This window comes from Tiliqua scincoides, chromosome 8 (genome assembly GCF_035046505.1).
Source record: "Tiliqua scincoides isolate rTilSci1 chromosome 8, rTilSci1.hap2, whole genome shotgun sequence".
Classification (NCBI taxonomy): domain Eukaryota; kingdom Metazoa; phylum Chordata; class Lepidosauria; order Squamata; family Scincidae; genus Tiliqua; species Tiliqua scincoides.
In genome coordinates this window covers 47,732,938-47,760,490 of record NC_089828.1, presented here as the reverse complement: position 1 = coordinate 47,760,490, position 27,553 = coordinate 47,732,938, and the positions used below count along the sequence as shown (strand labels likewise).

The 27,553-nt window shown below is 49.4% G+C and overlaps 1 protein-coding gene and 1 pseudogene across 1 annotated transcript; both read right to left on the bottom strand.

The window, feature by feature from the left end:
* Positions 1-268: 268 nt before the first annotated feature.
* On the bottom strand, positions 269-26,842 carry PRPF8 (pre-mRNA processing factor 8). Its single transcript, XM_066635267.1, has 43 exons — positions 26,750-26,842; positions 22,616-22,730; positions 21,660-21,828; positions 20,708-20,872; positions 19,786-20,004; positions 18,886-19,098; positions 18,157-18,282; positions 17,968-18,073; positions 17,443-17,633; positions 16,887-17,006; positions 16,603-16,792; positions 15,365-15,484; positions 14,811-14,945; positions 14,586-14,715; positions 13,862-14,058; positions 13,557-13,763; positions 13,297-13,460; positions 12,376-12,502; positions 12,070-12,262; positions 10,771-10,958; positions 10,372-10,610; positions 9,168-9,314; positions 8,823-9,033; positions 8,207-8,323; positions 7,868-8,115; positions 7,600-7,779; positions 7,271-7,406; positions 6,879-7,048; positions 6,644-6,773; positions 6,312-6,458; positions 5,915-6,075; positions 5,606-5,797; positions 4,923-5,160; positions 4,702-4,830; positions 4,431-4,544; positions 4,069-4,242; positions 3,738-3,931; positions 3,327-3,566; positions 2,858-2,999; positions 1,976-2,116; positions 1,480-1,619; positions 1,114-1,316; positions 269-656 (listed from the first exon to the last, which is right to left on the bottom strand). The coding sequence occupies exons 2-43, from the start codon at positions 22,713-22,715 to the stop codon at positions 502-504; spliced, it is 7,008 nt and encodes a 2,335-aa protein (XP_066491364.1). The 5' UTR covers positions 22,716-22,730; positions 26,750-26,842; the 3' UTR covers positions 269-501.
* Positions 5,451-5,574, bottom strand: LOC136659815 (5S ribosomal RNA; annotated as a pseudogene).
* Positions 26,843-27,553: the final 711 nt, after the last annotated feature.

Here is a 27,553-nt window from a genome sequence, read left to right as displayed (position 1 = left end):
TTCTGGCTGGTTTGACTTATTTATTGTATTGTTTATCAATTACAAAAAATTAGTTATGGGACCCACGATGAAGCTATGAAATTGTCTAAATAAAATGGCCTGGATTGTTGAAGTTGACCAGTAGCTATCACTTGAGGGCAAAACCATCCTTAGCCAGTGTCCCTCACCCCCAACCAATGAAGATTTAATGGGACACTTTTGTCAGCCAACATCCTGCTCCTGCAGAAGAGTCATACTCTAGTTATTCATTGAAGAAATTGCACAAAAGTCCCATTTATAAAAATTTTATTAATACAACTGTGAAACTACACTTGGATGCACACACTACACACACACTTTACAAAAGTCCTGGAAACGGATTCAACACAGAAACCTAAGAGGATGAACAAAGCACTGGCAGAGGTGGGAGGATCGATTCCAAAAATCCTTGGGGAAAGACAACAGCAGGCACTGTGCTGTTGAATGTCTACAGTCTTTGGTCTGTCAACTTGCTTCTCAACACTAGGCGTAGAGATCTTCCCGGTCGGCAGAATACACCTCCCCTTCCTGCAGGAGGGCAAAGTTGAGGAAGTGGGAAGGGCGGTGGACCTCATGGTAGAATTCCTTGGGGTTAGCCAGCTGCAACTCATATTTCATGTTTGGATCATGACGCACACCTGGAAGACAGAAGCAAGATGACATCACACCCACAAACAGTGTATTTCATTGCCAGAAGTGGTCAGTTACACTTCAAGGGACAAAGCCAGGCAGATACTGATGCTCAATGGAATGACTGCATCTTGCCCAGCTGGGAGCAAATGGGTTGGGCAAGCAAGGATAAGTGACACAGGAGATAAGCAGGGCCAGCAAACAATTTCCCAGAATCCTTATCTATTCTTTCTCTTAGGCAAGAAGCTGGTAACATAAAAGTTCAAAAGCACAGACACTTCAAGGGACTGTATCAAGATAGAAGTTAGTACAAGTGAAATACAGAAGGAGGAAGAGCTTTGACTGCAGAAAAGGAGTCAGGAAGATTCCTTGCACGTCTTGGGTAAGTCAATCGGCAAGAAACATCAGCTTAACTAGGCCCTTGGAAAACGGATGGACCCAGAAGCAACGTCTCCTCCAACTCACCCATGAAGTTGTAATTCCAGGAACTTTGGGCAGGTACCATGAAGAAGCCCAAGAAGCGATCGGACAGCAGCATCTGCACCCGCTCATAGTGGGAGGGCAGGTAGCCCTTGGGGTTGTTTCCTTTGTCTGTGTTCTGCCTGCCCCACTCGTAGCCACTGGGAGTCAGCTTGTAGGCCGTCAACGTGCAGGAGCCAGGTGTGAAACTAGGCAGGAGGGGAAGAAAAAAGCTAACTAGGAAGGGGAAGCACAAATGCAGGCACCTTCCTCTACAGCTTGCGACCCTCAGAGGGAATAATCAACCAATGCCTTTTCACAGCATATAGTTCCAGACCCCAAAATCCACAACTCACCTGCCCCACAACTCACCTGCAGGTAATAATGATGGTCTTTTCTCCATCCCACGAGGGGTTCTCAGCCATGACTTTGGCATGGGTTGTGACGTCTTGTGGAGAGAGCTGGGGAGACTCATTTGGCTGTGTGTGAATCCATCCCAGAGGCTCCATTTCCTAAAAGGGGTGAGATCGGGTGAGAGGACAAGGTGATTAGCTCGTTCCTCAAAGTGGCCACTCAAATTATCTTCATCCTTGAGAAGGCCACAGAGGAAAGGAAAGGAAATTGACATTTCAACATGATGGACAATTTTCCCAGAACTCCCAGGAGATGTAATTGGTAGACAGGTTCCTTCTCTGCAAAGGAGACTCCAAAGCTGTGCTCCCTGCCCCAGCTGCATTTCTACTCTTCTTCCTGCTGGTGGGTGACTGGTCCAAGGAGAGAATGGTCTGGATGTGACACCAACTTCCTCTTCTGGAGACACAAAATAAAGGCTCATCCCAAGAGACAGCCCTACTTAAACCAGACCCACCTTGAGGTACTCATGCTGTGGAAGCTGGGTGGGGAGGTGAACTGTCTGATGAGTTCCCCACTGAGGCACCATCACAATGCATCGGATCTCCTTCACCTGAGGGTTATCTGGGGGGCTGACGCCATACAGATATCCTGCAATCTGAAGAAGAGGAACGGTCCACATAAGTGTGGTTCTGTAGGAAGCAGTCATCTGCTCACAGGAAGAGATGCTCAGTCTGCCCAAAGCAGGGGAAGAAGAATGCTTGCAATAGGTTGCAAAATCATAAAAGGGACAATACAGAGTTTAAAGATTTTTAAAGATTTTCCCCAAACTCAGCAATAGTAACAAATTCAGGTGCCTTTGTAAGATGTTCCAGAAGCCCTATAGTCCACTTGAATCAAGGGGGCTACATAAAGAGACCAGGATGACTCCCATTACTATGAATTTATACAGAGTCATGAATGAGCCTAGTGCTTTAAAACATGCAAGACAACACATCTGTGACCTGGAGGAACCCTACCATCACTAACCTAACAGTCTGAGAACAGGGTAAACAACATCATGTTTGAATGGAACAGGAAGTGGTAAGAAGAAAGAAGACTCAGATTAAGTGGTAGAAGGATGGATAATGACAGGAAAGAGAGCAATTATGTATTGGGAGCAGACAGGATCAATGGGGCACATGGAAAGGGGCCCTCCCCTTTTGACCCCAGCCCAGGTGTGAAGTACCCCCTGAACCCCCCTCTCATGGGGCCTGGTGGACAACAAGGTAGTCAACCTGATAAGCAAGATGGTAGAAAGGCTGGGAAAGCCAGAGGTGGGGGAAGTTCAAAAAAAAAGAGATCAGACAGGCCCAAGCTTTGGACCACCCCATTCTCCTACCACCCAATAAAGGCACACCTGAGCACGCAGGTCTGAAATGCAGATGAACTTTTTCAACACGTTCTTGGGAAGGATGTAGGTGTATCCAGTCTCCTTGATGTCATCCGATGAGACATAGATGTGGTTTGTCCGCAAATGGAGATTGGCAGCAGAGATGGCCCTGGTTTGGGGGGGGGGGGAGGTAGGAGAGAAGAGGGTATTAGTGACAATACTGGAATTAAGCCTAAATAAACGTATATCACATAATCACAATTTCTTCCCCGATTTTTCTGCACCTATGACCGTCTCCCTCTGCTGTCTCACTTGTGTCTTTCTTAAGAGATCCTTCTGAGTCAGGGAACTGTCTTCTCACTCCTTTGCTATGTAAACTGCTCTGACAATTGGCTTAAAAATTATCTATAAATATTCTAATCAATGACTGTAGAAGCTTCAGGATAAAACACAACCCCTGGCTAAGCCCAGAATGCCAAAAGCAATGGTTCCCCACCTGACCCGCCACTCTGTCTTGGAAGAGAAGGTCTGTGTCTCGTAATTGCTGGTGGTGGATGTGATGATCTCATCACCATGCTTGTTCACAGTCCGTGTCTGGGTGGCCGTCAACTGTGATTGCTCCTTAGTTTGCTTTTCAATCTCTGCAATCTGCTGCCGCTGCTGCGACGGAGCTGAGATCTCCATACCCAGGATGATATCTCGGATCTCAGATTGTGTCAGGGAAGCCACATTCACACTGGCAAGAAAGGGGGAGGGAAGGGGAGATTAAATTCAAGAGCAAAGTGGAGAATTTAGAAAAGTCCTACTGCTAAACTGGCAGGGAGAAGCAAACGTTCATGTTGGTTGGCTGCAAGGTGAGTGGAGGACATCCCAATCTCACTGCCTCCATTCTGTTAGGACTACCTACTTGTTTTTCTTGCCATAGTCAGCCAGGATCAGATCTTTCAGCTGCACCTCCACCTTGATCCATTCCTCATCTGTCAAGGTGGGCCAGATGTGGTGGGGCTCTGTGACAGTAGTCTTATCTGGTTTCAAAATGACCTTGGCTCGATCATTGTTCACATGCAGTGCCCGAAGGATTAGGATCAGGCGGGAGAAAGCCTAGAGGCCAGGAGAAATGAGACAGCGTGAAGCCCAGTCACAGGGCCTCCCTGGTGCTAAGCCTTTGAGCACCTGCCACAGTGAACTGAGGCAGACCAAAAAGCCAGGGATCTACTCATGAGAAAGTGTCCTCTTACCGTATAGGAAGAAATGGTCTTCAGCCAGTCATCGTAAAGGTTGAAAAGAACCATCTGGGGCTCTGTAGCCTTCAGGATTAGATCTCCAAACTTCTCCACTTTCAAGCAGGCCTGGAAGGGCAGCTGCAATTCTGAGCCTTTGATCACAATGTTTGGAAAGTCCAGCAAGTGCACCTGAGAAGGAGAGGTGCAAAGTCAGGCAATGCAAGCGTGGCACCAGTTCAAGCACGTCTAATACCCAGGAAGAAGTCAACTGCAGAGGCACCTCCAACTCCCAACAGAGAGTCAAGTCTACAAATGAGCTCCTCTGCCTCTTTCTAGTCAACCGCACTATAGGCAAACCCCCATCCCCTCTTGCCCACCTCCAGAGGGTCCAACATGCCCTTCCGGGTGACAATGATCTGCTTCGGCTGCTCCTCCACAGGCAGAGAACGGATCAGGGCCGCTACTTCCTCAGCTGTCTTCCACTTGGCCAACTGGAGGAGAAAGCGGTTCCAAGTTAGTGAGCAAGTGAGCAGTTTGGAGGCCGTGTCTCACCTGCCACCCCTTCTTGTCTCCAAGCCCAATGAAAAGTCTGATCGAGGCAAGGGAGCAACAGAGCTGGCTCCAAGGCAAATTCCAGCACACCCTCACCTGGCCCAATCGTTTCTGCCCTGCCCACACAGAGGTATGGATGATCTTCAGGAAGAGCTGCCCAGTACGGGGGTTGAAGATGAAGATAGCCCCATTGATGGGCTTTGTTGTCAAGTTTCCTTCAAAGGTCTGGAAGAAAGAGTTAATTGTTAGGTCTTTTTATCCATCCAACCAACCAATCACCCTCCACCTCAACTCCATATTCACAGCACGATTCTCACCTTGTGGATGGTGACCCTGTACACATTGGTGTCATCTACAAACCAGATGATCTGGTTGGAGAAAAGCTCCCCGTAGTTCTGCGAGGACAGGTAGGGCTCAGTGGGCTCCGAGGAGTAGAGCTGCAGCCCCTTGCGGATCCGCTCCCGCAGCACGTACAGGGCGGGATTGGCCTTCATGATCTTGGCCATGGCCTGCTGGATCAGTGGCTTGCTCCCTGGAAACCAGTTCCCGTAGGCACTGGGAAAGCAGGGCACATTAGTGACAGGAGGCAAGACCCAGCCCTGCCCTCCCCACAGCTGGCTGCACTATCACATCTCAAGATGTGTACCAAGGAAAGCCAACATTTAACAGCCTGAACAGATATTGTACATCTGCTAGTAATGTATTCTGCTTTGAGCAGCCATGGGAATGTATAAGGAAGCTGACCTCTGCTCAGGATTCTCCTGCAGTTTCAGAGCATTATTCACAGGTTTGCTGAGACCATAGGAGCCAAATGGCAACCTTCAGTCTCAAAAGACTATGGTATAAGCCTACAGCACCCGGTATTCCCAGGCAGTCTCCCATCCAAGTACTAACCAGGCCTGACCCTGCTTAGCTTCCGAGATCAGACGAGATCGGGCATCTGCAGGGAGCCAGAAGCTTGGTGTAACCCAGAAAACTCACACATGCACCTCCTCCTCACCTATGCAGGTTGTAAGCCAGGTCGATGGCGATAAGAACCCCAGTGGGCGATGGGTAGATGCTCATGTTGTCTGTGGTGTAGTCCAAGAACTTGGCCCGAGCATAGCGCTCAATATCATGTGAATCGTAGTCACCCCAGCGCAACTGGATATCGATCCAGTACTTCTGGGTGGTGGTACTGTCCATCACATCCCTGAGCAAGAAAGATGGCTATCAGCACATTGCTGTCCACACACAGGACAGATACCTTAAAGCCAGTTGGTTCCCACCTTTGCTGGCATTAGTGCTGTCCAAAGCAAGGTGGACTTACTTGGAATCTGCCAACAATGAGGGCCGTGAGACGTTCCACTTGTAGGAGGCAAAGAGGAGGATGTCTGCACAGGAGGAGTTCATCTTATAAGACTTTCTGGGGTGAATTGTCTCCTTCTGCACCGTCTCAATCTCCAGGGCATCCAGCTCCTGGTCAAAGACCTGTGAGCAGACAGGGAATTTTCAGAAGGGTGAAAGAAGATCCACAGAAAAGGCAGCAACTTATGGAACAGACCTGAGCTCCCAGGATATGGAGGCTTGTCAAGCTGCCAGAGCAAGCAAAGGAATTGCCCCAGGACTTGGAACTGGATGAGAAGCACACAGGGAAGAGCGGGACTGTTCAGACTGGTCTTTGTTACAGCACCCATTCACCCACTTAGTCTCCCTCTCCTCCTCACCTGACACAAGTCCATGACGATGCTCTCATGTATCTTCTGCCACAAGTGGGCACGGAAGATCTGGATGAGGGAGATCTTTAGAGTGGGGATTTTCCCATGCATGAAGATGCCTGTCAGGTCCAGCTGCACCTGGAAGCCCACATATACCTGCAAAGAGAAGGGAATTCAGGCTAAGCTTGGTAAATGGGTTCAGAGCCACTCTGGCAAATGGACAGAGTGAAAGCTTATGCATTAAAGAGAATGGCCAGGACAGTAGGGAAAAGTAACCCAGGAGGACAAATCACAGAAGTATACCACAGATCGGGGAGGCCACATTCAAGATAAAGACTCACGTTGGCCCTGTTGATGGTAGGAGACCACCAGAGGGTGAACCTTCTGTTAGGGATCTGGTTGAGACCCGAGCGCTGGGCATTGGTCAGCTTCTTCCACTTCATTGATTCCTCAAAGCCACTGGCTTTTTCCCTGAACAAGAATATGAGACCCGTCAGGCCTGGAAATGCAGGCAAGGGAGGATCCCTCAGTCTCCCACAAACACACTCCCAACCTGATACATTTCAGTCTCCTTACCAGAAGAGACCCTCCCATGTCGGGAAGTAGGTCCCTTTGAAGAGTGTGTGCTCCAGGATGCCTTCCACCCCACCAAGTGCTTGGATCATGTCTGTGCGGTAGTTGTTCAGGTTCCATAGCTTCCCATCATGACGCTGGTGTGTCCACCAGAAAGGGTTCTGCTTCAGGACCTGCGGAAAGAGAAAGGAACAAACCAACATCAGAGATATGAAGACAAGGTTATAGACTTCACATTCTCCGGGGAGGTGCAGTGGGGCTCAGGGCCAACAATCAAGAGCCCCCCCCCCAGCACTATGGGGAGACCTCATGATCTGGCCAAACCACTGTTTAGGCGAGAAGGAAGGATGCTTATGAACTACAGTTCCCCACCCTAACACACAAAACATTCATACCTGATACTGCTTGAAGTCAGTCCTGACCCTCCAGCCCTTGTCATAGGCAAGTGTGTGCCTATCCTTCTGGAAAAGGGTGTTGATACGAGGGATGCCTCTGTCCCATGAGTCCTCCAAGTCCTCCAAAGTCAGGCGCCTAAAATGACAGCCAAGAGGCCACTCCTGTTAGCGTCTTTGCACTGCTCCTCCTCCAGGCAACTGAGAATGCACACAAGGAAGGAGGACTCTGCAGCCAGCCCAAGAAGCTAAGATGCTTCCTGGTTCCACAGGCAACTGTTGGCTCCTACAAAGGTAGCAAGAAAGCAGCTCATATCCTGCCCGAGACGCACCTGTTCTGAGCAATGGCCTCCTGTCTCTTCAGAGCATACTCTGCCCACACCCGCTGTGAGTCGATGAACTCGCTCTCCCATGGCTGGATATATCGGTACAGGTTAGGGATGAGCTGGTCCTCCTCGTGGCTCATCCCCGATCGGAAGTGGGTGATGCCCACATCTGTCTGCTTGGACCACCTGCACAGCATAAGGCATGGGAAGGGTAAGGAAGCAGGAAGGCGTAGCATTCTTCCAATGCTTCCTCCCTCAACAGAGCTGCATTCACCTGAGATCGGACTGGGGAATGAGGACGTGGCCCATAGACAGCATGCCCAGCCCCCCCAATTCCTTGGGTGTGTAGAAGACGACTGGTGGGAAGCGACTCGGCATCTTGGAGTTCAGGCCAATCTTGATTCGAGTCTGGATTTTGTTCTCACACTTCACAAGCAGGTCCAGCAGCTCCTGGGTGTTCACAACAGCCTCACGGAAGTAGGTCATCAGGCCGATCAGTGCCGTGTTCCATTTATTCACAATCTGAAAGGGAAACCGCAGGAAGGGAAGGCTTCAGCTACTTGGCTGGTGCTGCCCCAGCAGTTCAAGGTGTACAGAGCTGCCCATTCCTTACCTTGGTGAAGGTGGTGGATCCAGAGGCCATCAAGATCTGTCTGACTCGGTTGTGGAACCTCTGCATGGACTCGTCATCTACTCGCAGGAAACACTGAGCCGTACGTTCCTTTGTCACCTGCAAATGGCAGCAGACGGGACCACTGCATCATCACGATGCAATGGGGACTCCCAGAACTAACCCCCTGATGAGGCCTGAAGTGGCTGCCACAGACTGTGTTTCTGTCCAGCTGAGCCACACATCAGCTACTGCTCCTCTTCCTCCTACTATCAACATTTGAAAGGGAGCAGAAGAGGACATGTCTGGAGGAGTGGTGGTCCACAGCATCTCCCATGAGACACTGCAGGCCACAGTTCTTCACCACATTTCTTCTTCCACTCCCTAGCTCTCATCCACCCTTCCCTTCTATTTTGTCCAAAACATGTAAAGATGCAGCACTGGGGTTGGTGAGGAAACAGGTGCAAGGGGAGAACGAGCAACTCCCTGAACTGCCTCAGTCACGGAGATACTTGATCTGGCCATGCAGGCTCCAAACGCCTGCCTGCTCCCTGCCTCCCACCCAGGCCAGCCAGCAGAAGCAGCAGCTTGCCAGGCCATTCTCCCAACCGTTCCTCACCTCGTTCTGCAGATTCCACACTCCATCCTTGTGGGTGAACTCTTCATAGCTGGTCCGGCACTTGGGCAGGATGCGGCACTCAAAGCCACACATGTTGAAAAGCAGGTTAGGGTTGTCCTTGCTGTATACCGACACAAAGCTGTTCTCCCACTGCACTGTGGTGACTGAGCGAGGCAGCCGATTCTTGATGTCCCAGAACACAGCACGGCCACTATGGGGGAGGGGAAGGGAGGAGATGGGCATGAAACCCCTTGCCCGGGCTCTGCGTTCCCGCCACCTGCAAAGTACAGGAAGGAGGAAAAAACACAGGCCCCTCTCCCTGCCCCACCCTGGCTGGTCACTCACAGGTTGACGTCGTGTTTCATGAGACGCATGCGGGCATCTCGAGGCCAGCACTTCTTGTTATTGTAGCCCACAATGTTTTCATTGTTTGGGTCTGGGTGCTCTGTGAGGTAGCGCTGGATCAGGTCTCTGGCCTCATCAGCTGTGAACCTAAAGCAGAGAGAGAAAAATCAGGGTGTTTCATCAGAATTCTGGACAGAATGTGCAGGAATTACACAGGAGAACATAGCAAGCTGCCTTATCCCAAGACAGGCCCTTCGTGCGTCTAGTTCTGCATCTGCTACAGCGATTGGCAGAGGCCCTCTAGAGCAGCGATTTTCAACCTTTTTCTTCTTAGAGCACACTGACCTCTATGGTCTTCATCTCTTGTGATGTCACTTCTGGCTTCCAGGAGACTCCTTTGGGTTCTGTGGCTCTGTTTCTAGGGCAACTTTCTGTAGTAATGAATACTACAGGCAGTAGTGCTTGTCTATAGCATTCCGCTCTACCAGCAGAATACTCCTCCACTCTGCTGACGGAGAAAGAGGGGCAGACAATTCGTCACTGCAGATAGCTGCCCTAGAACAGAACCCAGAAGTGCTTTTCAGCCATTTTCAACCACTGTGCTCCAAACTCCTGTGGCACACCTGCAGGCCTTTCACCAATGTCATGGCATGGCGATTGAAAATTGCTTCTCTAGAGGCTCATACAGGGTTTTTTCCCCAGCCCTACCTGGAGCTGCTGACAAGGATTGAAGCTGGGACTACCTGCGTGCAAAGCAAGAGCTCCATCACTGAGCCACAGCCCTACCTCCACAAATTAAGTTAAGGAGTAGAAGGCTGGATCATGTCTGGATTAAAGTACATCAGGCAGGGAAGTCCTGCCCTTCTCGGCTTCAAGAACAAAAAGCAACTGCTTTAAACCTGGCAAGTGGCAGAATTAGACTAAACAGCCAGAAAGGTTTCCTGTGGAGATAGCTCAGCAGTGGAGAATAAGGTTGTGTGGTTCTTTCACAACCATGAATGAGGCTGTGAAGCCCGTGCAGTTCTCCAAGAACTAGAGATATCTGCAGGGGATGCTTTACATCTCGCTGCCTTAGGCGAGTTACAGGATCTGCTTTCAACCCGAGTCTACGTCACTGTCCCTCTCAGCCCTGCTGCATCCCACAGTCAGTAAACTGTGCACCAGAGCCCTATCTCCTCCTGCTCCCTCTTCCAGCCTTCAGTACCTAAAGAAGATGTGGATGCGGTCAATGTATCTGCAAAAGAGGCGGATGGGGTGGGCCACCTCAGTGGCGATGTCTTGGAAGCTGAGGAAGTCGTTGGGCATCTGTGGAGGGCCAGCCATCTCACTGGCACGGTGCAGGCCCAGCACGAGCAGGTCCATCACCAGGCCATAGTACTGAACGATGAAGGAGGCAAACTGCAGCCCCCGGATGATCCCGTAGGAGTTGGTGTGGTTCATGTCCTGGGGTGGAGGGGGAGAGGGGATGAAGGTCAGTGGGGACACTCGGCGCACAGCTCTAAGAGTTCGCAGCCCGGAAGCAGTACACCCAACGCACAAAAGGAACAGCTAGGAACAACATGTGTGCAGACACACACACCCCATCCCCACCAGGCAGGAGTACCTTGTAGTTGATGACCACGTTGTTTTTGGCCGTCATGTAGTCAGCAATGTTGTGATCGACAATGAGGCGCAGCAACCTGTTGAGCAGGGTCAAATCGATCTTCTCGTACATCTTCTCAAAGCGCGACTCCAGCATGACGTTGCACTCCCCCTCACTGGTCTCCCACACATCCTGCAGATTGTTTATGCCTATGGACACAGACCAACATGCATGGGTTCCTCCTACTGGACACTGGCCCTCGAGGGCAAAAGAGCACTAGGACACTGCATTTCCTGCCTCTAGGAAAGACCACTGCAGCAAGGGGACTACCAGCCTGGTTCCATCCATCAGCTAGGGAAGGAGCAGCTGCAGCAAGCCATGCTTCTACCCCCTGCAGCACGCACTGCAGCAGTAGGGGGAAACCACTGGGCTTTGAACTGCTACGTTATGCTTGTGTAGGTTTTGTTTTTAAATTACTGTGATCCATTGTTAAGTTGCTTTGCAGACAACCTAGTTGAAAAGTGAGATTAATTTATTGTATCAACCCCATTGTATAATTGGGTGCCCCCTGAGGGGTGGGGGAAAATAGGATATGTATGAATATTCCAGAGTCAAACACCTCTGCAGCCAATGATATCCCACCCCCTCCTGTAGCGGTTCCCAAACTGAACTATGGCTCCCCAGGGAAACTAGCCAGGGGAGCCACAAAATCCTCATGTAAACCCAGCACCCTATACAATGTAGTGCAGCCCCAATTGGGAACTATGGTGAATAACCCAACAAGTCAAGGGAGCTACCAGTAGAAAATGTTTGGGAACCACTGACCTAGTGGAATAACCGAAAACAAGGAGTAGGCCAAAGCTAGTAGCAAGAGCCATCTCCAAGCCCCACTACTCTTACTGTGTACTTAGTGTGGTTGACAGCAACATTAGTGGCCAGCCAGAGTACAGACAACGCAACCTCAGCTGCAAGGGCTACAGGCCCGGGGCTTCAAAAAAGCAACATTCTAGAGCAGCGATTTTTCAACTGGGGTGCCACAGATGGTCCACAGGTGTGCCATGGGACTTTAGGGAGGGTCATTTATTAGTAGGACAGTTGGGGGACTTGAGCCCCCTACCAGCAAAATGATGTGCCTACCAGCATGGGCTGTGGCTCAGTGATGTCAATGTTCAAAAAACTGATGGTGCGCGTTGACAATTATAGCGCCTTGTCAGTATGCCATGAGATGAAAAAGATTGAAAATCGCTGCTGCTCTAGTCTAGAGGGAAACTCCAGCTCCCAGTTCCTGAGCCTTGAAAGGTCATGCTTTCCCAAACACACCTTGGCACCACTTGTATACCAGCAAGGGAGGTGGCTCTGTGTCAGCTGGCTTGATCCAGGGAGGGAAGAGCCGCCTCTTGTCTGCCTCATACCACAGATACTGGTCCAAGTAGGCATCTGTGATCTTCTCCAGGGGCTCCACATCGTACACAGGAACGAGGTGGCTGTAGAGGTCCATGAACTCAATGCCCACCTGACCAAAGAGGAGACAGAGTAGGGTCCGTTACAAGGCCAGCACGTGGAGAGCTGCTGTGAAGATGGGCAGTGGGCCCTGCGGACAGCTTGTGCTTCCTTCCCAAGACTCACCTCCTTGAAGGCTCGCTGTGTTAGCAAGTGTCGCTTGATACGGGACAAGGCTTCGTGGGGGTTGTCATAGGCCTGCTCGATGAGTCCCAGCTCCTCTCTCTGCGACTGGTTGAGGCGGGACTTCACACTGAAAGAAAGTTTGGGAGAGGCCATCAGGGCCTGCTATGGATTGCCAAATCATGTCTAGGAAAGGAAGCCTCGCACCACCCTAGTGGTTAGAGACTAAGGCCCCAATACAGTTCAAATCCATCCCCCTCCGCCACCAAAGGAGGCATGTAATGCACCTTACAGTGGGGGGAGCAGTTCCAGAAGTTTCATCAGGGCAGGGAAACTTTCATTCCCTTACCCTGGGGAAAGCCTCTGCTTTCCTTATGGGTCTGCTTGGTTCTGCACCGGCTATTTTGCTGGCACAGAACCAAGGAGAGTAAGAGAGGGAAGGGAATGGGATACGGCTGCAGCCAAGAGCCACTTACCCCACCCCCTTCTGCCCCCATTCCATCTCTCTCCCTGCTGAGGAACAGGAGTGTTTCTGACCCTCCCTCCCACCTGGCGCTAGTGGACAGTGGCCTTGCTGCCGACCTGCACAGGCAGCATCGCAAGTGTGATGTCATGAAACGCACATCAGATCTCGGTACTTCTGCCTGGATCCCGACCTCTCTGCCGACGGGCAGCTTTCAACAGGACTGGGCTGCAAGCTCAGCCATCCACTTGCTCAGTCACCTTGAGCCTCCCAGCTGCAACACGGGGATAACAATCCTTTACTCCCCTTACGGCACTTTTGTAAGAAGTGCATCACCGTAATTCATAGGAAGTGCTGTTCCTGGTACTCACAAAGCACCAAACAAATGCCAGTCGTCATGAGTAGCCCATGTTATTGTTGGCTCCTGAAGCGCCTGTGGTCCCTGCACCTGCCCATATTACCTGTAGGCTTCCTTCAGACGCTCCAAGGCCAAGATTAGCAGTTTGGTATCATGTTTGTAGGACAGCGGAGGGAAAGGGATGGGCGAGAACCGCCGACTCTCCAGCCAGTGCACAGTGGTGGTGTAGACAGCCACAGCCTCCTCTGCAGTGATGTATGGACCATCCTGTAGGCAAGCCACAAAGGTAACATTAAGTGTGCCCCTCTCTAACCCAGGCTGGGTCACGTGTACTCTGCAAGCAGACTGCCCCACAAATCTTACCTTCAGGTAGTTGTGCTGCCGCTCCTGCTCGGCTTTCAAGTACAATCGAGTCAGGCGTCCCAAGTTTTTCTTGCACACTGTTTTGTCCACAGTGGCGCCACGGCGGATGCGCTCCCGGTTGTAATGGGCGGTGTTGGTCCACCAGTCGGCTTTGGCCTTCACATACCTCAAGATCATGTTCTCGATGGGAGTTGGTAACCCAGGCACCTGTCAGCAGGGAAGAAGAGATACTGGCTCGTTATGGAGAGCTAGTATGACATGGCAGCCCTTCCTGGAGGAGGAAGAGGGAATCGGATGGAACTTGCCTTCCAAGGGATGTTGGCTTTCCAGCACCGCCAGGCTTCACTAAGGTGCTGCAGGATGGTCCGGGCCTTGTTCTGCTTGATCCCCTCCGGCATCATGTCTAGAATATCATGCATCACAGCTGCACGCAGCTCCAGGTCGAAGTGTGACTCCACACGCTGCTTGGTGACCGTCTTGGCCACACCCTTGGAATGACGGCCTGGGGAAGGCAACAGAAAGGATGCACCAAGAGGAATGGTCACCAAGGTGAATGGTCAACCACAGCCCCCAGAACCAACTGCAGCCTACAGCGAGAGCACAAAGGTTCCCAGGTGTGTCCGGAGAGTTGGGATAGAAGAAGGCTCAGAAAACCCCATTAGCAACCCTGGGCAGACTCTGAAGGAGAAGTTGGCTCTCCAGCTAAGGCATTCAGCAACTGTCAGCAAAGATGAGGCAATTTCTGGAGAAGAGACAATTCTGGGGAATGGGACATTAAGAACCGGATTGGACCAAACCCAGCCATTTCATCCAGCCTATGATTCAGGCCAAATGCCACTGGAAAATCCATGCACAGGTTATAAAAGGTAACAACCTTTCCCTTGTTTATGTCTACACCACCTGATATTCAGAAAGAGAATGCTACTAACCAAAGAGTTGCCATTTCTGGATATTGCTGACCCTTCCCCAAAACACAGGAAGACTGAAAAGCTTGCCCGCCCCCCCATCCACCATGGAGCCTTCACTCACCTTCAAACTGCCTGGCCAGAAGGTTGCCCAGCCAGCGCTCCAGCAGAGGAGTGATGCCTCGCATGAAGAACAACCACACTCGCCAGCCTGGAGCCCAGAAACCACAGCCAGGACCCTTCCCCACCGGACCCTAGTAGAGAAGAACAAGCATAAGCCTGCAGCTTATGCCAAAGTTACTCTCCCCCAACCCAACTGCGCTACAGCCAGGCTCCCCAGTGGCCTTACCGTGTTGAAGCGGTAGTAGATGAGATGCTTCAGGTCTTTGCACATCCGGATCTGCCGCATCAGCTTGTACTTGTATCTGTACATTCCAGTCAGTTGCCCAACATGGGCAAAGATGTACTGTAGACCATCTGCCAGCTTGTGGGAGGGGGTGGGGAAAAAGAAGGGGGGAGTACACTGTATTATAGGACCTCTAAACATAAGAACTACCCTGCTGGATCAGCCAAAGGCTCATCTAGTCCAGCTTCCTGTATCTCACAGTTGCCCACCAGATGTCTAAGACAACACACAAGACAACAAGAGACTGTCTCCTGCAGTCCCTCCCCTGCATCTTGCATTCAGAACAGCCTAAAACCAGGATAATGCATATACTCATCAAGGCTTGTAACCTGTGATGGACTTTTCATCCATAAATCTGTCCAATCCCCTTTTAAAGGATTCTAGGCCAGATGCCATTAGCACATCCTGTGGCAAGGAGATCTGCAGTGGCTACCATCTGTATATGAAGGGTCCCTCATCTTCCCACACAGCAGCCAGCATGGCCACCATCTGCTTACCTGGAATGCATCCACGTTCCCCAGTCTGTACTGGACGTGGCTGTCCACCACAAGTTTGGTCAGACGCAGCACTTCCCGACACAGGTGGAAGGCGTTGCCAAAGCGCGATTTCTTTCTTTCCTGCAAGGCGGGAGGTGGAAAAATGTCATGCAGGAACTGCGAAACACAGCAACACCAGCCTACCAGCACCTACAGCATGGGGGTGCCAGGCACGCAGAGGAGCCCTGCAAGATGTGCTGTGGAGACCCAAATGAGTGCAGACTAATGTGGGGTGAAAGCCCTCCCATCATGAGGGACTGCATTACAAGAAAAGTCAGACCAGCAGCAGTTCCCCAATGTCCTTTCAGGCTGTGAAAGTTGGCTCCAGACATGCCTGACCCAAGCCCTACCAGCATCTGCGGCAGTCGGGCAAGGCACTGGGCTCACACACCCCCATGACACATGAACCCCCATCTCTCACACTATTTTTCAATTGACTAAGGATCTTTTAACTCAGTCAATACTTGTATCTATGGCTTACAGAAGAGAAATACAAATGGTTACATTTGTGGATACCTGAAGTCCTTGGAAATTTATGTATAGATTCTATGCATATAACATTATGATTATTTGTATGTTTACTTATATATATACATATACATGTACATATACATATACATACACACACACACACACACACACATATTTTATATATATATAAAAACATTTGATATTTTGATGTCCAGCAATTAAAGTTTTATTAATCATTAATAAAGGAAATTTTAAAAATAAAATGAACTCCTATCTCTACAAAGCAAACTGTCAGATTATCCTAACCCCCCAATCTTCTCCCCTTGCCTTCCAATTTTCAGCTGCTGGCAATGGTGGGACCACCACTCTTCCTTCCACTCAGCCTTTTCAACAAGCAAAGAGCTAAGAAGGAAGTGAGGAGGAGTGGAGTGACCATGGGCTGGAGATGCTCTAGCCCACCACTTCTCTACTTCTCCACACTTCCAGTCCTCTGCCTGTTGAAAAGGCTGAGTGGAAGGAAGAGTGGTGGTCCCACCATTGCCAGCAGGTGAGAGATTATGGAGAGTGGCTAGATGGCCAATGATACAGTTGGATGGTGGGCACAGGGTGCTGCCTTCCCCGTCTGTCATTCAATGCCACTGCCCCACCACCCCTCTGGTGGGCTAGTCAGCCTTGACCCTAGCTGGAGGCAAAAACTCTGCTCAAAGGCAGGACGAAAGAGCTGGTACCTTGGTGGTGAGGGTCTTGACAGGTTTGAGATTGAAGTTATAGTCCAAGTGGAGATAGTTGAGATTCTTCCGGTGAATCAGCAAATTGAGCATGTTGTAGCCCTGGCGGCAGACCTGCAGCCCCACCTCCACCCAGTCCAGCTTGGTTGACTGGAAAAACTTGGTTGCCTTGAAGGATCGGAAGAGATATCTGGAGGTGGGAGGACAGAAGGGAAAAGGTGGGTGTCACCATAGGGCTTGCAGTTCCTTCCCAGGAGAAACAATAAGGGGGGCTGGTCACTCACCTCTTCTTCTGAGCCTTGGGAGGCCTGTGTTTGAGTGCATTCAGGACATAATACTTGAGAAGCTTCTGGTAAGAGACCCGGACTTTGACTGGTTGCCCAGCAGGACAGTGTTCCCGGTACCTGAAGATGACGAAGACTTATTCTGATAGCCATCCTAGCCAATGAGAGTTCTGGCAGATTTACAACACAGTTCAGTTAACACTTTAAGCATTTACAATTAAAATCAGTGAAAATGTGTTAACGGAATAAGAAGGAAAGGGGGAAAAATACTATGAACTTCCTAAAAAGTACCTTGTGAAAGCAATAAGATTCCAGAGGTTCTTTAAGTAAGGAAAGAGAAGACACACAGGCTTTGCTATCTCTGCGAGGAAGAGGAAAGGGCTGGCCAACTCTGTCTATGTGACAATTCTGACCTTAGCTGCCTGCACCTGATCAGGTTTTGCAGAGTGCTGGGGAAATATTGCTTGCTCTGCACTGCTGTTGTGAAGGCAACATAGAATCTCTCCACCTCTACCACCACCCCCTGCCTTAACGGCACCAATAGAAAATTTTTTACCAATTCTTGACAAGAGGGATATCTAGAGCCCGGCGGGTTCTGCCAGAACGCAGGTTAAAGGGCCGAGGGGCCCACAGAAGTGCAATGCCATTTGCCGTGTTGTCTGTGTAGAGCGGCGTCTCCTTGAGGAAGGGCTCTACAAACTCCGGCAACTCAAACTCCTCATCATCATCAGGGAGGGGCTCCTGGCTCTGGAATGGAGGAACCAAAGTCAGTGACTTTTCCCCACCCACCTGCCTAAGGGATCCTGAAAAAGGAAGCAGAAAACATGAAAAACCCACCCAGAACTAGCCAAAAATATTAGTATATTCTTGACTGGCCTTCACAAATGTCCTTCTCTGGCAAGACAACAGTGTTTCCAGGGTCTCTTGGTATTTGCAGAAATGCAATCAAAGCTTACAACACGTGTGCCCCCCTTTTAAAAAGCTTCTGAGTATAATGTGTCTGTAGTCAATATAAAAGCAGTCACAGCACACACACACACCTACCCTCATTCATAGGCCTTCCACCACTGAATTTCCCTACCTTAACAGAGTGCCTGTGTGAAATGGGGTTGATGAGTGGGTCAAAGTAGAAAGCTGGTAGGTCAGGATCCTCCGTTTTGATAAAGACCACATTAGGTGTGTGGTACCTATGAGAGGACACAGTGTTAAGTAGAACTGAAGAATGCTGCCTCTCCCATCCTCCACCTCAGCTCAGCTCCCAAGATCTTACCAGGTGAGATGGACATGGTGGGGAAGGTTGTTGTAAAGGTATGGGAAGGCAATCTTGTACTCTGTCCTGATTGGCTGACGGATGATGATTTTGTTAATGTCGTTGAACTCATTCCAGTCTTCATCCCTTTTTGAACAAGAGAGGGGAAAAAACGCTTGGTTGAGAAAAGGCAGTCTGGCAGCTTCCTTCTTGACCCAGCCTGGGTTGGCCTTAAATGGAGAGTTCCTTTCAAAAGTAGCATGTTCTGGCTCTTCCTAGGGGTGCCGTGTCATAGAACAGAGCTTGCACAATGACTGATTTTTCCCATGTCCAAGTACTTCAAAAGAGAAGGAGATGTTGTGGCTGGACAGGGCTAGCTTTAATCCCCACATATAAGGGCCTGCCACAGTGGTCTTCCTGGAGCTATCAGAAAACGTATGGAGAGACTGCTGTTAGAACCCAAAAGGGTCTCAGCCAATTTAGCCAGCCATTTGAGAATTATTTCCCTTTTCACCCATACTGCTGTTGTCAGTTTCTTGTGAGCTGACAAAGCAACCTGTTAAGAGCTGAGGGGGATGCTGAAACTGTGCAAAGTTCCAGCTACAACTGCAACGGTATATGCACAAAGGCATTAAGAGGCGACAAGGCTGTGAGATAAAGAAGTACATCTTGATCCAACAAGGTGGCAGCAATTGGCCGGTGTACTCTGGCCTGCAAATCAGTGCCCCAAAGCAAGCATCCCATACTCACTGCAAGTTAATATCCCGGACCAGCGGCTCAAACTTGGGACCCCCTGGAATGGCCATGTTGAGGGCCTTGGAGGTGAAAAAAGCCTTCAGGTCAAACAGATAGAAGTAATTGTCATCAACCAGGTCCGTGAGCAGTTGATTGGCGAGGCGGTACAGTGTAGACATCATGGGGAGAGTGAACTGCCAGCGCTGGTACGTGGAACCATTTACGTACCTGTAGCCCAGAAAAGAGAGCCAAGTTTTCAAAAAACCCCTTCTCCAGTCAGCAGGCCTCAAACACACTGCCTGGTTGCTCTTGTGCAGAGCTGAGAGTTAGCAGCAGCTGCTACTCCTAAAGAAACTACAATGATCAGGCACACAGAATCAAATGTAACCACACCTCCACGTGCAGGTTTATTACTTCCATAGCTCTATAACAATTATTCAAGTCTCAACACAGTCACAAAGACTCTGTATTCTTTACAGCAGTGTTTCTCAAACTGTAGGTTAGGACCCACTAGTTGCGTCGCGAGCCAGTTTCAGGTGGTTCCCCTTTCATTTCAATATTTTATTTTTAATATATTAGACTGGATGCTACTATGGTATGTGACTGCATTTGGGGAAATGTTATAGACTTGTACTTCTTTGAACAATGATAGTAAATGGAACTTACTGCTGGGTAAGTGTGCATAGGATTGCAGCCTAGGATTGTTAAAAGATTTCCTACTTGATGATGTCACGTCCTGTCAAGACATCACTTCTGGTGGGTCCTGACAGATTCTCATTCTAAATAGTGGGTCCCGGCACTAAATGTGTGAGAATCACTGCTGTATAGGGTCTAGCACACATGCTGGCTTCCTAAGCACAGGAGCCCTTCCTGATGTTTACTCTCCCACCCAACAACGCGTGGTAGGATACCCACTTGCGGTTATCTTTCAGTGGCTGGTGGTCATAGAACCAGTCCAGGACAGGGGCGTCCTCCTCAGGGTCCAGCTCCAGCTGGATGGCCTCTAGGGGTTCCACATCCAGAATGTTGTCAGCATAGTCAAGGGGTGGCTCTTCATCATCAAAGGGTGGGAAGCGCATGCGCTTGAAGTGGCGCCGGTCTCTCTTCTCCCGCCTCATCATGATCCACATGGACCTGGAACATATTGCAAGAGTCAGGCGTAAGAACATAAGAAGAGCCCTGCTGGATCCGATGCTGCATACAGTCATCGTGAGTTGCAACCTGTGATGGGCCATTTCTCCATAAATCTGCCTAATCCCCTCTTAAAGACATCTAGGTTAGGTGCAATCACAACATCCTATGGCAAGGAGTTCCACAGATTAACAGGTAAAGAAACATTTCCTTCTGCCTGTTCAAACTTTCCCACCAATCAACTCTAGCCCCCCGGTTCTTGTGTTGTGCAAGAGGGAAAAGAATTTTCCTCTAACCACTCAATCATCCCACCCTCTTCTGCAGCCACTTCCTAGACTGAAAAGTCCCAAATGCTGTAGCCTTCCTTGTAAGGAAAGTGGCCCCAGCCCACTAATAATTTTGGTTACTCTGTTCCTTTTTCAGTTCCACCATATATTTTTTTGAGATGCAGTGACCAGAACCAGATACAAAACTCCATGTGTGGCCTTATCAATTTGTACAGAGGCATAGTAATATTGGCCATTTTATTCTCAATTCATATTTTAATTATCCTGAGCATGGAATTGGCCTTCTTCACAGCTGTGGTGCATTGGGTTGACACTTTCATTGAACTGTTCACCCACCACCCCCTAGATCTCTCCTGATCAATCACATGTGTCCCTGCCCAGTAACTGCAGGTCTACAACTGTCAGCAAAGCTTACTTACCCCCACTGGGCAATGTACACTGGCTCAATAACCCATGGGATCTCGTTCACAAAGGAGATGGCGCCAGTGATGTGATACAGAACAGGCACATCTCGGATCTGCTCCCAGGGCATTGGCATGTTCTCCAGGAGCTTCAGGACTGCATGAGGCATGTATTTAAGGGCACTGGAAAGAAAACAGAATCCGTTTCAATAGGTTTCAAGGGCCTCACCAGCTACTACCTTGCTTTCGACACAGCCAGTACATCCCAAAATGCAGGCCCAGGACTGGCAATAAAACCATTTCCATTTCAGAACCAAAGCCTATACAAACTGGGGTGCTTGATGAATTACATGAAATCAATAAAGCACATTGAACATGGAATAAATGTTAATATGAAAACATGTCAATGTTTTCTTGGAAAACTAGTGAATATTCTTACACAACTCGAGAGCACACAGAGTTTTTAAGGAAGAAAAATTAAACGCACTGAAAAAATGCCAACATATTAAGTTTAAAACACTCCCAACAGTCATGCTGTTCTTTTTACATGCATATGTCATGCGCATGCTTTCTAGGAAGAGTTGCCTGGAAAATGTTTGTTACAAATTTGAACCTGAAAGTAGCATCAACACCAACAGAGCACAAATAGTGTCAGATTCCAGTTGCTCTCTGCACCCAAATCCCTTACAAAACCATCCAAATTCCCCCTCCCCGTCTACCTCCTTTACATTAAGCAATGACTTCACTAGCTCCAGTTCTCAGACCTGTGTGTTCCATACACAGTCACTTCCAGGAGGTGAGTTCCAGCTCAAGGCTGCAATTCGACATGCTGGACTGGGAACATGTCAGTAAAGAAGTTGAAAACTCCTGGAACCAGCTTCCTGCCACTCAAACGGCTTGGAGCATTTCCTAACATCCCATCTACCCCTAGCATTCCAGATAGAACAAAGCAGAGGTTTCTGTTTCTCACCCCAAATAAACTCGTTTGTCATGCCGGAACTTCCTGTTGGTCATGTCACCGTGATCACGGATGATCTTCCTCACGTGCTCAGGGGGCATATCCTCCTTCTGGGCATCCACAAAACCAAACTTCCTCTTCTCAGCATAGCGCTTGGCCTGCAACTGCTGCCACTTACGGGCTGAAAGAGGACAAGACCCCACATGCAATGTCTCTCGAGCCAGAGCTCATAAAGGACATCACCAGTGCATCACCCCCAACATTTTAGCACATTGATCTAGCAGCAGTAAGAGAGCAAGGCCTCCTCCATCAGCCTGACAAAGACCAGATACTACTTTGCTCTTTTGCACAAAGAACCAGTGGTCCCTGTAGCCATCCCCACCAAGCAGCAACAGTAGAGAGAGGCAACTTAAGGTTCCTTCAGTTGGCCTGGCACAGACCAATATAACACCGTATAACACCGTAACTAAAGGTTAAGGACATGTACATTAAAAAAAAAAAATCACACATAATCCCCCTGCCTCCACTTCTCTCCCTTGAACTTTTTAAATTTTGAGCTCTTTTGGGACAAGGAATCATCTTCTAATTCACCTGCAATGTAAACCACCTTAAAAACGTTTTTTCTTCATATATATACACCAAACATCTCTAACAGTCTAGCCCAGTGATTTTCAACCAATGTGCCATGGCACACTGGTGAGCTTAGAATGGTTCACAGGTATGCCATGGGAATCTGGGGGAGGGTCATTTATTAGTAGGACTATTGGAGAATGTGAGCCACCCACTAGCAACATGGCTGTATCTTGTCAATTGTCAGACAACTAATGATGTGCCTTGACAATTTTAGAGCCTTGTCATTGTGCTGTGTTATGAAAAAGGTAGAAAATTGCTGCTCAAACCCCAGACCTATGCAGAAGAATGGCTCAAAGCCCCTCCCTTTGCACCCCCTAAATACATCATGATCTTACCTTTCTCTTGCAGTTTCTCTTCAGACATATAGTCAGGCAGTGGAGCCATGGGAGCAGGCATTGGGGGACAGGGCCCCCGGAATGGAAAAACACCTGCCATGGCTGGTTATCAGGGCTGTATGGAGAAAACAGGGGCAAAACATTAGAGAGAGATGAGACCACACTTCCCCTTCAGCAAAGCAACAACCACAAACAGTCAATCTCCCATCCTCCCATATCTCATGCAGGGGAGGAAAACAAAGAGGTGAGAATAGAAGTCAGAACAGTTAGGATGCTGCGCTGCACATGGAAAAAGTAGTTCTCTTTACCTAGAAGTCAAACACAAACCCCAGTTCTGTGCCCCAGAAGTGAAGGAAGCAAGGGGGAGTGGGAATTCAGAAAGACATACACGTACCCCTGCCCCCCAAATCACAGCTCTCAATGCATTCGCTACACCTACCACCTATCATATATACACATGTATATAAATATACATAGGTAGGATTCTTCTACAAAGTATCTATGAGGGGCCAGGAGATAGTTCGCAAAATTGTCATGCCATTTTTAAGACTGTTTTTTTTTTCCTTTTTTCCATTCAAGGTGGCTCAAATAGGAGTCTGACCCCTAACCTGAGGCTAAAAACCATACACAGTACAAGATCAGGCACACCCTTTTATAATCCCACACTGACTAGAATTAATCTATTCTACCCCCAATCTTCTCAACTACATCTATACCTGAATGCGTAGGAGAAGCATGTAATCATATTTATTGTTTACTTTAAATCAGGGGTGCCCAAACCCTGACCCTGGGGCCATTGTGGCCCTCGAGGACTCCCAATCCAGTCCACAGGGAGCCCCCAGTCTCCAATGAGCATCTGGCCCTCTGGAGACTTACTGGAGCCCATGCTGGCCTGGGGCAACTGCTCTCAGCATGAGGGTGACTGTTCGACCTCTCTCGTGCAAGCTGTGGGTCAAGTTTTCTCTCTGCTGTTTGCTGCTCCATGTGTGAAGCAGATGCAGCAGTGAAGGAAAAGCCTTGAGCTATCACAAGACCTTCATTCATTCATATAAGTTCCATCTCTAATATATTCATTTATGTAAATTTATTCAAAATTGAAATACAAATTAATTGTATTTTTCCTGGCCCCCAACAGTGTCGGAGAGATGATGTGGCCCTCCTGCCAAAAAGTTTGGACACCCCTGCTTTAAATGCTCAAGGAAATTGGCTCAAAAGGGTATTAATGGATTGACCATGCCAAAATAGATATTACTTAGGATCTGTCTGTTGCTGCCCTGTGTGTGCGCTTCGTGGGATGCATCAGGAGGTCAGAACTCTGACACTCTGTTGCTTCAATTCAGTTGACACACTCACCCCCACATACTCACCCCCACATACTATCTACACTAGGGAAAAAGCTTCAAAGCATTTAAAGTGACACCTGGTTTGATGCTATGTTACAGTACGATTCTCAAAGGGGGCAAGAAAAAGCATGGTGTTAAGGTCCACATATCTAGAAACCAAACACATACCCCAGAAATGAAGAGAGCAGAGAGGGAAGGAAATTCAGACTCTGTGTGTGTGTGTGTGTGTGTGTGTGTGTGTGTGTGTGTGAGTGCACTACCTACACCTACAGACATATGTGAGGATATGCATATAAAAATTTCATTCCCCTAGGATAGCGTTTCTCAATGTTTTTCCTGTCATACCACTTCACAAGGTCCATCTATTCAAAGCATTACTGGAAGTAACGTGATGACAACATCACAAGTTACTTCTGGACTGGGAGGCCAAATACTATGCAATAAACACCAGTAAGAGGCTCAGGGTGGACAAGAAGGCTTTTTAGAGCAGGGGTGCCCAAACTCCGGCTGGGGGCCACTTGCGGACCTCAGGGCCTCCCAATCTGGCCCTCGGGGAACTCTCAGTCTCCAATGAGCCTCTGGTCCTCCGGAGACTTGCTGGAGCCCATGCTGGCCCAATACAACTGCTCTCAGCATGAGAACGACTGTTCGACCTCTCACCTAAGCTGTGGGATGAGGACTCTGTCGCAAACTATGGGAGGTTTGGGGTGCTCAGAGTTCATGGTTCTCGAACCCTTAAGCCCTCAAGGCCCCCCCGTCCAGTAGTACTGCCACCACCCTGTATGTGCCAGTGCCTCAGTCCAGGGACACTGAGATCCTCTAGGCTTAACTCTATCCCTTACAGGCACTGAGCGCTTTCTCCAATTAAAGCTTCAGACCTCAATGAGCACTTGGTAGCTTGCTGAACGGCTAGGCAGGATTCTGAACTTTTGTCCCCAACAGACAATGAAACAACTTAGTAAAAGAGATTTTAGTTTATTAAGTACATAAGGTTACATAAAGTTACAGTAAGGCAGCAAATGCTAGAGGCATAAACATCTAGGAAACATATCAGCAATAAAATAATAAAGCTAGCTGGCTATCTCTGTTAATCCCTATCTCTCACCTGGGTCAGTTACTCTTGTAGATCTTTTAGCCCCAAGGCTACCTATGAGGCCAGGTGCCCATGGTAGACAATGGAGCTCGCAGCGTGCAGGATGTTGCACCCCAAAAACTCTGTTCAAGAAGGACCTGGACACACCCCTTGGGCCCCATCATTATACTTCTCATGCTAATAGTACTGAGGTGACTTCATACTTATTTAGACTGTCCAATCAGAAACTTTTGAGGGCAGAACCTTCTTAAAGTTGGCCTAGTTGCTAGCCCCTCATAGTTCTTTATCCCTCCCAACCAGAGATCCACAGCTGCACTCCATCATGCTTGATCAGTCGCCCCTCAGTCTACTAAGGTGTTAAACGTTCCAAAGGGTTGTAATTCTTGTTGTCTGTCCTTTCTGGCCAGCAAAGGAGAAACAACAATCTTTTTGTTTATTTACTCACATTCTTGCAGCTAGGAACTGCTAGCAACTTCTCAGTTGCACTGTCTTAGTGTGGTTCAGCCTTTCACTGCCAACCTAGACCTAACATGTACATAATCATGACAGGCTCCCCCCACTCCTTGCTGTTTCACATCTGTAATGCAGCAGTGGCAGTGAAGGAAAGGCAGGCCTTGCTTTGTGCAAGAACTTTTATAGGTCATGAGCTATTGCAAGACCTTCATTCATTCATATCAGTTCCATCTCTAATAAATTCATTTATGTAAATTTATTCATATTTTAAATGTAAATTGTTTTTTCCCTGCCCCCCCCCCCGACACAGTGTCAGAGAAATGATGTGGTCCTCCTGCCAAAATGTTTGGACAACCCTGTTTTAGAGTTCCACAGGCTAAACCCTGTTTAGAAAAGCATGCTTTGGTGCTGAGCTGAGCCCCGTACCACTGATTGCTGTGTTGCATTCCTGGTCTTGCTGCAGAGCAGCATGTGTCCAGGGATGCCATGGGTATCACCAGACATTACCTCAAGTACCACTGCTGGTACCCACACATACCACTGGTTGAGAAACACTGCTCTAGGCAACTTTAAACAAGCAAGCCACGATGCAACCCACTACTTTACAGCAGGTCTACACCTAAGTAAGCCCCATTGAGTTCAGTCGAACTTACACCAGGTAACTGTGTACAGGATTGCAACCTTAGTTAGTATGCATATTACATACAAGAAAAGTACAACACAGAGGTATCCAGAAGGCAAGGGAAGGAAGCGCTCCCCCTCCGACCCCCTCCATCTGTACTTACAAGGGAAGGCTGAAAAAGGGTTTCAATTTGGATTAGCAAACACACACCTGGACCAGCAACTGGAGACACCAATACGAATTAACCACCCAGAAATTAAAGCAGCCTTTCCTGTCCATGCGTTCCTGGGAGTAGCCCCATTGACTATCATGGGACTTACTCCTGAGTAGACAAGCACAGGATTGGGCCCTCAGGCTGCAGTCCTACTCACACTTTCCTGGGAGCAAGACTCATTAACTATAGTGGGACTTACTTCTGAGTAGACAGGCAGAGGCTTGGGCTCTGAGGCTGCCAGTCTCTCCACACTTACCTGGAGTAAGTCCCATTGACTACAATGGGGCTCACTTCTGAGTAGACCTGCAGAGGAGTGGCTCTCAGGGTGCCACCCCCCTTCCTGGGAGTAAGCCCCATTGACTCTAATGGGGCATACTTCTGAGTAGACCTGGCTCTCAGTGCGCCCTACCTGTCCCCGCGGGGAAGGCGCGCCTCCGCTCCGTCTCTTCCCGCGGCCGCGGGCGGGCGTCTCTCTAATGGCCGCTCCACCACCGTCGCCACTCCGTCCGGAGGCCGTCGCCACTGCGCAGGCGCGGGTCCCCGAGACCGGATGCTGAGGGGCGGGCGTAGATGGTGTGCACTGTCCAATCGGCGGCTGGCTGCAGAGATGGACAGAGGCTGTAGCCAATGGACAACGCCAAGGTTCTTCTTCTCCCCTCCTCGCTTTCAGTAGGTGCAGTAGTACTTCCGGGTGAGGGGCTTCTGGCGCTTCAGTGCGCCTCATGAAGCGAGAGTTGCCCAGAGGCGCTGTAGGCCCCGCCCCTTCGAAGGCAGGGGCGGGGCCTACCTCTGACTAAGGCGCCTCATAGGACGGCTGGTCTGGACAAGGCACCTTCGACGTGCTCCCTGGAGGCCCCTCGGAAGCCAGTCCCAGGGTTGCCCAGAAGCGCTGTGCCTTTCTCCTGGGGGACACAGTGCCTCTGGGCATGTGCAGAGCGCCCTGCACGCTCTCCCCTGCGGTGGACCTTCCCTCCAGGCACCCGGCAAGGCTCCATCACTGCCTCCTGTGGCAGGGAGTTCCACGGGCTCATCACATGCACCCACCCAGCTTGACTTGTGACCTGTGGTGGACTTTTCCTCCAGAAATCCATCCCAACCCCCTTTTAAAGGCATCCAGGGCCAGGTGCCGTCACCGCCTTCTGTGGCAGAGAGTTCCACAGACTCATTGAATGCACCCACCCAGCTTGGCTTGTGACCTGTGGTGGACTTTTCC

Bases quoted from the DNA above. Each gene is read 5' to 3' on its own strand.
- PRPF8 (XM_066635267.1), bottom strand. From the start codon at position 22,715: ATGGCAGGTGTTTTTCCATTCCGGGGGCCCTGTCCCCCAATGCCTGCT. The intron at 20,005-20,707 runs GTAAGTAAGCTT...AATATGTTCCAG, and splicing joins GTGTACATTGCCCAGTGGGG to GTCCATGTGGATCATGATGA. The intron at 15,485-16,602 runs GTACCAGCTCTT...CCCGCCTTGCAG, and splicing joins TCAAGACCCTCACCACCAAG to GAAAGAAAGAAATCGCGCTT.